Consider the following 10,354-nt stretch of genomic DNA (forward strand, 5'->3'; position numbering starts at 1 on the left):
GAGGCGGCCCCCGGGCCCGCGGAGCCCCTGGACGACTGGGGCCCGCTCTTCCGCACCCTGGCCGAGCTGTACGGGGCCAAGGAGCCCCCTGGCCCCTGAGCACAGGCCTCTGAGCGAGCCCCCAGGTCCAGGCAGGCGGCAGCAGCCCGGGTCCCCAGCCTGCCCCTCAACCCGGCCAGGGCTCCCCTCCTTCCTTGCCCAGGGCACCCTCCGGGCCCGCGGAGCCCCTGGACGACTGGGGCCCGCTCTTCCGCACCCTGGCCGAGCTGTACGGGGCCAAGGAGCCCCCTGGCCCCTGAGCACAGGCCTCTGAGCGAGCCCCCAGGTCCAGGCAGGCGGCAGCAGCCCGGGTCCCCAGCCTGCCCCTCAACCCGGCCAGGGCTCCCCTCCTTCCTTGCCCAGGGCACCCTCACTCTTACCTCCCTCTCCTAAGTCGGTCTGTGTGTCTCTGCTGAGATCCCCGTCTGTGACTCTCCCACCCACCCCACGGGGCTGGGTCTTCTGACTCTGACCCCGAACCTCAGTTGTCACTGTGGACCCCCCCCCCGTGGCTGTTTTTGTCTCTGTAACTCTAATTGCTCACAGACTCTGTCTCCCTTACCCACACACATACATGCTCTGTGTCTGTCTTCTGCCCACATGTCCTCCTTTCACTTTGGGTCCCTGTGACTGGTTTTCGGTTTTTTTCTGTTATCCATCCCAAAAGCAAGAGAAACTTCCAGCCACTGCTGCCCACCCTACTGCAGAGGATGCTCTGCTCCAGGTCAGTGTCCCTAGATGCATAGTGGGTGGCCTGAAGGCTCCTCCCCCACTCCTGCCAAACCAGGCCTCCTTGTCCTTACAGACCTGCCAGCATGGTTCCATCCATCACTCATGGCCTCATCCTGGCTCCACTGGCTCCTAGCAGAAGGAAGGAGGGAGCCAGCCTGCCTCCCAGGGCAAGAGCTTCAGCCCCATGTGGCCACCTCCCTGGAGCTCTGCCCAGCTGTTGGCCTGCCCTGGGCATCCGAGCTCTGGGCATTGCCTTGTGTGCGTCCCAGGCCCCAGAGGGGAAGGGGAGAGAAAAGGGGGAAGCAGCTGGGGAAGGGGAAAAAGGGAGGAACGGGAGGGGCCTCCATCTCTAATTTCATAATAAACACTTTATTTTGTAAAGTAGGAGCCTGCTTCTATTTCTGCACTCAGGTTTCTGGACAGAGCTTCCTTTGTGCTGAAGGGTGGAGGCGGCCTTAGTCTGTTCCCTCCCAGCACATTCCTTCCCCTTGGGGTGTCCACCTTAAGACCCTCTCATAGAGGAGGAGTTGGGCTATTCCATTTAAGAGTGAAAAGATTACTACACCCTCGCCCCATGCCCACTGCCAACTCTCCAGTTCCATTTTTCTCAAACTGTCCCAAGAAATGAACATGTGGGATTGGTAAGGCGTGAACAGGGGGAACACAGACAAGAAGAGGGAAAGGGGAGGTTTACACAGTAAAAGTGTAGATGGGTAGACGGTCTCCGGGGCAAGCCATGTGGGACAGTCCCAGTGAATCTGGGTCTGCACTTTCACACACACCCTCCCTAACCCATAGAAAGACTCCCATGGTCTTCACGGAGGACAGATAAAGGGGGAGTGGGTGACTGAGAGGCAGAGGAGGTGTCTGCTTGGGGAGTAACAGAAACCACAAGCCTCTTACTCCAGGTAAGTCCAGAGACACCCAGGAGTAGGTGGGTCCTAACAGATTGTTGTGACCCTCCCTGCGAAATGTGATGCTGACAATTACAGAAAGTTGTTTTAATGGGAGAAACGGTTGTGCTCAGGCTGACCTGGAACTTACTATGTAGCCCTGACTAGCCCTGAACTCAGCAATCCTGCCTCCACCTCCTGAGTGGTCAGGTTATAGGCAGGAGTCACCAAACCCATTTGGGAGCATACTTTCACATGCCTGCTGATTTAGAGCATCTAGGTAGTGAGAGGCCAGGGGCCCTGGCTCCATGCTGGTTATTAATCACCGCAAAAGCTGGAACCAAGGGCCTGTATAAGAGCCGGTGTCTATCCCACCAAGAGACTAAGGAGGCAGCAACCAAAGCAGGGTATCAGAGAGGACAAGGTCTTGCTGTCAGGGCAATATCTCTACCCTTTTGGTCTCACCCTGGTATCTGCATCAACCTTCAGAAATTACTGGAATAATGGAGAAAATGACTCACGGACCAGTCTCAGGTAGAGAAGGATCCTGCAAATGAGATTTTGGCTTTACCTGTCCAGTACTCCCTCCATCCTTCCTGAGACCCTCCACCAACCAATTTAAAAGGAAGGATGGGCCGGGCATGGTGGCACACGCCCTTAATCCCAGCACTCAGGAGGCAGAGGCAGGCGTATCTCTGTGAGTTCAAGGGCAGCCTGGTCTACATAGGGGGTTCCAGGATAGCTGGAGCTACAGGGAGACCCTGTCTCAAAAAGACCAAAAAAAAAAGGAAGGAAGGGAAGGGAGGGAGGGAGGGAGGGAGAGAGGAAGGAAGGAAAGAGAAAGAAAGAAAGAAAGAAAGAAAGAAAGAAAGAAAGAGAAAGAAAGGAAGGAAATTTTGCCTGTAAATGTTTCCAGGGTATATGAAAACTCATTTGCCAGCATCAGTTAGAAGGATAGACCCTGTCAAAGGCTGTAAAGGTAAATAGGACCATGGAAAGAGAAGGGAAGAGAAAGAAGAGGGGAGGAGATGGAAAAAGTAGATGAGAAAAGAGGAGACTCCCCTCCAGTTCTGTTCTTTCAGGGGTTCTGTCCTCCGTCAGGTTTGGGAAGAGTGGTACAGAGCATCTCAGGAGTAGGTTGCACAGACTTCACAGCAACCCTTGGCTGGGCTCAGATGTCAATCCCAGGGCCCTGTGGACTGGTGCACCAAGCCCTGCCCCACTTCCTCTTTACTGTGCAACATGTATACGAAGGAAGGGCAGGGCCTGGGACTGTTCCCCACAGGCTGCCGCTGCTACTCTTACTCAGGTGTTTCTCTTTTCTCTTCCAGAAGAACCACACATGCACAACCTGTCACAGTCAAGTGCAGACACCTATCCTGAACCACTCACCTACAACAGGACATAAGACCCACACACATCTATGGACATGAATCTGAACCCTCTCATGCCAGTGCAAAAGTGACCTCTCCGCATGTGCTCCTAGAATAGTAGGATGTCCTGGTGTCCCTGACCTTTGGTTATCACTCCTAGAGTCCCACACCTCCTTTCTAAGGCTGTGGAGTAGGCAGAGGATGAAGGTTGCTGTGGAGGCCACTGGCCAGATTTTTCCAGCCTGGCTTGCAAGCTAGTTGCCATGTACTGGGCATCTTTCTGTGGTCTTCCCCACCAAAGATCTTCCCTGTACTATCTATCCCCTTTGCTGTTCTTTCTGGGGATCCCTGACATTCCTTCCTCCTCTTTAGAGTCTGGAGAGCCAAGTCCAGTCAAGTCTCCCATCAAGCCAGGTCCTGCCTGAAGGAATTCTTAACTTGCAGTGCAGATATATCCAGGAGGAAGGAGAAGAGGCCGTTAGTCTTAGGACTGGAAGCTTCAGGAGGGCTAAGGAAAGGATTTTTCAGTAACCGTCCTTCAGACCCCACCTCCTGATGGGCTCTGCTTTCCCCTCCCTCACCTGGAGGGAGGGCAGTGACTCTCCTGTTACCATCAGCCTGGCTCTCCAAGTCAGGGCTCCCTGGGAAGCCAGCAGAGGGTGAGGAGGATCAAGAGATGTGTTAGCTAGACAGCAGCACTGGCAGAAGACCGCCCTCTGCTCTTTGTTCTTCACTCTCCAGAGGGAGCAACCAGGAGAGGCTGGAATGGAGGGACTGGAGGCAAAAAGAAGTCTAGAGGGCAGAGCAGGGCTGGGACACAGCATGGCTCAGGCCCTGGTTTGCATGACTGGATGAAACTAGGAAGGGGACAGTTTTCTTGACCTTACCCCTCCAGGCCTGTGGGTTCCCTGGGGTACATTCATCTCCAACTACCAGCAAGGATTTGGCCCAGCTGTTTTTCTACCACATCATTCCCCAGAAGTCTGCAAAGTTGTCCCATAAGTGTAAGTCCCATAACTTTCTAAACTTGATCCTTTTCTATGAAGTGAGATGGATTGTGCCTCAAAGGGCTATCACATTCAGTAGAGGAGGAGTCATGGTCATTACTGTCATGTCAGAGGGGGCAGAGGAGACAAGCCCATCCCCACCATCACTGCACTGGGCCCTGCAGCCTTCTGGGTCACTCTCCCCAAGTCATCCTGAGAGAGGTTGCTTTCCTCTTGGCTGTCCTAGCTCACCAAGGTTGAGAAGGTGACCAGGAGGAGGAGACAGAGACTCAGACTCAGATAGATAAGGACCAAAATAGGAAGAGAGAGTGGGATGGGATGACAAAAGAGGTCTAGCACCTAGCATAGACCTGGTATGCAGTAGGCATGCAGTAGGTATTTGCCATGAGTCAGCTTGGAGACAGGAGGTGGCACCATCCATTGGACATCAGTTAGAACATGTTGGAGAGTGTCATCAGTATCTCTGGGAGGTGGAAGAGATGGGGACTTGAACAAAGGAAGCAGACAGTCCAGAGGGCCAGAGCTAGACACCATGGGGCTGCTCCCAACAGGCCCTGCCAGGACAGCTCCATCCCCCACCTATCCCCAGTCTAGGCCCCCAAAGTCCTGCCATTTCTCACTTTGTTTCAGCCTCTGCTAGCATCCTGGAGTCTTCTGCTGTCACTCCCTCTTGGTCTGCAGAGAGTTTTCCATCTTCTCCAGCACTTCGGGGACTGACAGGCTCAGGATGGGCCTGGCTAGCTTCTGCCTCTTTCTCCTGCTCATGCTCATGCTCCAGAAGTTTCTGCAGCTCCATATACATCACACAGGCATCACTGCGTGACACATACTCCCAACCACTCTCCCGCACATGGAAAAGGTCCACTGAGCCCCCTGAGTAGGCATCACGGTGGGTGGCATGGGCCACAGCACAGCGGGCCAGGGCATAGGCTTCCTCGATGGTCATGTCATAGCGGTAGCTGCGATCTAGCACACCATAGGCATAAGGAGATCCAGAGCCCACAGAGAAGATGTCCCCCTGCAGGCGAGTGCCATCGCTGTAGACATAGAAGAGGGCAGGGCCAGAGTGGTCCCAGCCACACAGGGCAGTGGCCACACACAGATCCAGACCCCGGTAGCGGGACATCATGGCTGACAAGAGTTTGGCCGCACTGGCCACACTGGGCAGCTGACCATCCCTCAGTGCCCGAAGCCGCAGTTCCCGCTGTAGCACCCGGTACCATGTGGCGCAGTCAGCAGACGTGCCAGAGGTAGTACCCAGGAGGTGCCGATGCACAGGGATGACCTTGCGTGAGGCTGGACAGGCCACATAGCTGCCACAGGAGGAACGAGTGTCAGCCGCAGCAATGACACCATGTCGGAAGCGAAAAGCCAGGGTGGTGGTGCCGTGGGCCAGATGGGGGCCATAGCTCTGCAGGAAGGCTTGAGGGTCACAGCCTCGGGGCACAGCACAGTCACCAGCTTGAGGCAGATGAAGGGATGGTTTCTGGGTTTCAGGGGCCTGCCACTTGCACACATCCTGCAGAGCCATCCCTGAAGACTGAGTGAAGTTGGAAGGCGCGGGACAGGATTTGAGGCCTGGGTCAGCAGGGGAAGAGGGGACGCTACAGAGAAGCTGGACTATGGCCAGAACCAGTAAGCAAGGTGTATTGAGTTGATGCTTCATTTCCCCCCAACCTCAAATCAGGCTTTAGGATTGGCTGGTAAATCATCCCCTCCACATTAGAGGACTGTCAAGGGGAGATAGAATGGGCCATCGGAGGCTCCTGTACTGGGAAGACGCCACCACCCATCAATCAGACCTGCTGTTGTGACACATAACAGAGTCTCCTGTCTGTCATCCTCTATCTACCCACAGGTGGGTAGAAGTAGGGGGGGGTCAGTGTAACTGCAGAGAAGAGTGAGTGCAAGAGGAAGAAACAGACCTGGGTCCCCCTTGTTTTTGCTGTATGGCACATTAGGCATGAAAGACAACAAGGACTTGTCTGTGGCTAGAGATTAGTCTCCACCTGGAGGAGCAAAGACAACTCAGTGCTCTGACAGTACACTGCTACGGACCCAGGCAAGAGACCTTGATGTTGGGACTCCCTTCAAAGGTATGAGACCAGGAAGCAAGATGGGGAAACAAAACACAGAAGAGAAATGAGCAAGAGAATTTTAATAAGGGTGGGGGGAGGAGAAAGAGACTCAAATACCTTCCAGAAAGGCCTGTTACTGAGGGGTAAGGGTACCAGAATGTGGAGGTTTCTTTCTCTTCAGCTTTGGGGATGAAGGTCACCTTCTATCTGCACACAAAGGCTGGGGAGACACTCAGGTAAAAGCGTTTGCCACACAAGGCTGATAGCATGAGTTTGATCCCGAGAACCCATATGAAAGGCTAAATGCAATAGCACATATCTGTAAACCCAGTGCTCTTATACCAAAGTGGAAGGCCAGGCCCTTGGAAGTTGTCCTCTGACCTCCACACTCATACACTTCACACCAGATAGATAGATGATTGATGATAGATGATAGATAGATAGATGATAGATGATAGATAGATAGATGATAGATAGATAGATAGATAGATAGATAGATAGATGATAGATGATAGGTAGATAGATGATAGATAGATAGATAGATAGATAGATAGATAGATAAAAGGTCACAGCAATAGAAAATGCAGATCCAGGACAAAGTGAAGCCTCAGAACTACAGTGCAGTCAGTACACAATGATGTCTTATCTCTAAGATGAGAAGCTGCCTCAGCGACTGTTCTGGCAGCTATTTTACTTTGCTTAAGATAACTCTACACTGGATCAAAACACACTGTGTATAGATTAGATAGATAGATGATAGATAGATAGGTAGATAGATAGATAGATGATAGATAGATAGATAGATAGATAGATGATAGATAGATAGATAGATAGATAGATGATACCAAAGATAGCATTCCTGGGTAGACATGTAGTTCAGTGGTAAAGTGCTTGCCTAGCATGCCCAAGCCCTAGCATCATAAAAAATATGATAGGGCTGGGTGTGATGGTGCACACCTTTAATCCCAGCACTCGGGAGGCAGAGGCAGGCAGATCTCTGCCTGGTCTACATAGTGAGTTCCAAGCCAGCTGGGGCTATAGGGAGACCATGTCTCAAAAACAAAATCAAAAATAAAAACAAACAAAAATAAATAATAATAATCCTGAAGATATGCAGGTATGCCTATAATTAATCCCAGCACTCAGGAGGTTAAGATAGGAATTTGAATTCAAGGCCAGTCTGGGCTACATGGCCAGAACCTATGTGAGGAAAGAAAGAAAGTCCTGAAGGTAGCTGAGAAGATCTACAAGCCCTCTCTCTCCAGGTCTCTCTTCTGCCAACAGTTCAAAATAGCAAGAAAACTGTTTTGTAGGTGCAGGGCAGGAGAAACAACTGATCTTGACCCTATGACATTTAGATCAACCAAGAGTGGTACAGAAATGGGGTTGATGAACCCTGACAGCTAGGAAAATGACATAGATTAGGACAGGCTAGCAGGCTGCAACTACATAAAATTTTTAAATCTAGAAAGAAACCAAAGATCGTATCAGTTGAAGTGAAAAAAAAATGTGAAAAGACTCAGCAGGACCTGGCAGCTCAGTGGATGTGGCAGGAAGGGGAGTTGTTGGAGACAGGCCGGGACTCAGCCTCTCTGACTGTTCCAGTTACTGTTTTGTTCATCTGGCAAATGTGTACTGAGTATACAGTAGTGAGATACCTGTCTTTAAAAGCTCACAGTTGGGGGCTAGAGAGATGGCTCAGTGGTTAAGATCATTGACTGCTCTTGCAGAGGACCTGGGTTAGTGTCTCAGCACCCACATGGTGGCTAACAACTGTCTGTAACTCCAGTTCCAGGGGATCTGACACCCTCTTCTGACCTCCACGGGCATTGCATGACATGGGTGCACCTATTTACATGCAAGCAATACATCCATACACATTAAATAAAGATAAACTTAAAAAAAAAAAAAAGCAGTTGGCTGAGGCTAGAGAGACGGCGCTATGGTTAAGAACACTGGCTGCTCCTGCAGAGGACCAGGGTTCCATTCCTAGCACCCACATGGCGGCTAACAACCATCTGTAACTCCAGGACCAGGGGCATCCAGTGCCCTCTTTGACCTCCAACAGGGATTGCACAACACTGGTGCACTTACATATATGCAGGCGATACACTCATACACACAGAAAATAAAAATAATAAAATATTTAAAAACTCATAATCAGGGGCTGGTGAGATGGCTCAGCAGTTAAGAGCACTGGCTGTGCTTGCAGATCAGGGTTCAAATCCCAGCACCCACATGGCAGCTAACAACTGTCTCCATAACTCCAGTTCCAGGGGATCCGATGTCCTCTTCTGTCCTCCATGGGCACTGCATGACATGGGTGAACTTACATACATGCAGGCAGAACACTCATACACACAAAATAAAAATAAATTAGCCGGGCGTGGTGGAGGCAGAGGCAGGCAGATCTCTGTGAGTTCAAGACCAGCCTGGTCTACAAAGTGAGTTCCAGGCCAGCTGGGGCTTCAGGGAGACCCTTTCTCAAAAAGACCAAAAAATAAAAACAAATAAATAAAATTTTCTTTAAAAAAGCTCACAATCCAGGCCAGTGAGATGGCTCAGAAGAAAAAGGCATTTGTTGTCAAGCCTGATGACCAGAGTTCAATCCCTAGAACCCACACGTTGTAGCATACACCTGTACTCTCAGCACTGGGAAAGCTGAGACAAGATCACCAGCCTAGGCTACATAGTGAGGCCTTGTCTCAAAACAAACAAACAAACAAAAAATTGCCTTAATCTAGGTACAGATGCTATTAGTGGAGAGTGAAAAAAACCACTTGAAGTCAGAGGAGGACCATCTGCCTTGCAGGAGAGATTGTAAAGAACACACAGGTGCAGTAAACAGGTAGATTGCATTTTCCCCTAACACAGGAGTTACAGGTGTTTATGACCACACCCGGCTTTTAACATGGTTCTGGGGATCCAAACTCAGGTTGGATCAGACACTTGCTCACTAAGCCATCTCCCCAACCCTACTTTGCATTTTACATCATCTCAGTGTGAGACACAAAAGATTTCCTACCTCATTCCATTCTGGTGGTTGGGCTTGGAAAGGGCTGCCAAATTTCAGCATTAAAAAATATAGCACATTCAGAGTGTGCTAGAGGGAGAAGAGGGACTGAGCTGGACATCAAAAGAACGTTGAATTTAGATGTTGATAGATGAAACCCAACAAGGAAGGCTAGACAGATTTCATAGATAAAGCAGGAGGCAACATTTCACACATATTCATACTTCCTCACTTGTTACAGTTCCCCAAAGAGTTGAAAAGTAAAGGTGGGTGGAGAGAAGAGGCTGTGAAATACGGCCCATTCTTGATGAAGAGCTTCATCTCGGTAAGCTGAACATAAAGAATTCTTGGTACATCTTATGGACTCACAACCCTCCCTCAGGTTCTGAAATGCAAATCATTACTGACTCAAATACTCAGGTCCTGAACTGAGAATCTAGTCTGTCAGTTAACCAAACCCTCTCCCTTTCTTCTTTCTTTATTCTGCTTGCCTTTCACACAATTCATTACTTAAATTTTCCACTAGAAGGTGGAAATAAAGAGAATCTTTACTGAATCTTAAAAATTGGTTACTTACAGGGCTGGAGAGATGGCTCAGCAGTTAAGAGCACTTGCTGTTCTTCCCGAGGACCTGGGTTCAATTCCCAGCATCCACATGGTGGCTCACAACTGTCCATAACTCCAGTTCCAGGGGATCCAACACTCTCTTCTGGCCTCTGCAGGACATTGCATGCACATGATACATCTACACACACACAGGCAAAACATTCATACACATAAAATAAAAAATTTAAAAACTGGTTACTTGTTTTGTTTTGTTTGCGATAGGGTCTTGCTATGCAGCACTGGTTGGCCTGGCCTGCATAGCAAGTTCCAGGCCAACTGGGGCTACAGGACAATGCTGTCTCAAAAAAAAGAAAAAGAAAAAATGAAAACCACCAACAACAAAAGATTTTATTTTTATGTTTATGTTTTGTCTGCCTGTATGTGAGTGCACCACATAGATGGCTGTGAGGGACCAGAAGAGGGCATTAAATTCCCTAGAATTGGAGTTAAGGATGGGTGTTAGCCAACATATGGGTCCTGGGAACCTGAACTCGGGTCCTCTGCAAGAGCAACCAGTACTCTTAATGGATGCCATTTCTCTATTCCCCACATAAAATCGTTTTTAAAATTACATTTAAACTTCCAAGCAAAGCCAACCATAGTTGAGCAGGGC

General features: G+C 50.0%; 2 protein-coding genes across 2 annotated transcripts in view; one reads left to right on the top strand and one right to left on the bottom strand.

Moving 5' to 3' along the window:
- Cdh24 (cadherin 24) overlaps window positions 1-1,131 on the top strand; it is a 10,184-nt gene extending 9,053 nt beyond the window's left edge. Inside the window, exons 13-14 of the mRNA XM_029566845.1 lie at window positions 136-763; window positions 845-1,131. Coding sequence (XP_029422705.1) covers window positions 136-299 — 164 coding nt within the window. The 3' untranslated portion in view covers window positions 300-763; window positions 845-1,131. The remainder of the gene's footprint in view (window positions 1-135; window positions 764-844) is intronic.
- A 3,529-nt stretch (window positions 1,132-4,660) lies between these two features.
- On the bottom strand, window positions 4,661-5,575 carry Psmb11 (proteasome subunit beta 11). Its single transcript, XM_008839892.1, has one exon. It carries the CDS (start codon window positions 5,573-5,575, stop codon window positions 4,661-4,663), a length of 915 nt encoding a protein of 304 aa, XP_008838114.1.
- Between the last annotated feature and the right edge of the window lie 4,779 nt (window positions 5,576-10,354).

This window comes from Nannospalax galili, unplaced genomic scaffold (genome assembly GCF_000622305.1).
Source record: "Nannospalax galili isolate Female #2095 unplaced genomic scaffold, S.galili_v1.0 scaffold1119, whole genome shotgun sequence".
Lineage (NCBI taxonomy): Eukaryota > Metazoa > Chordata > Mammalia > Rodentia > Spalacidae > Nannospalax > Nannospalax galili.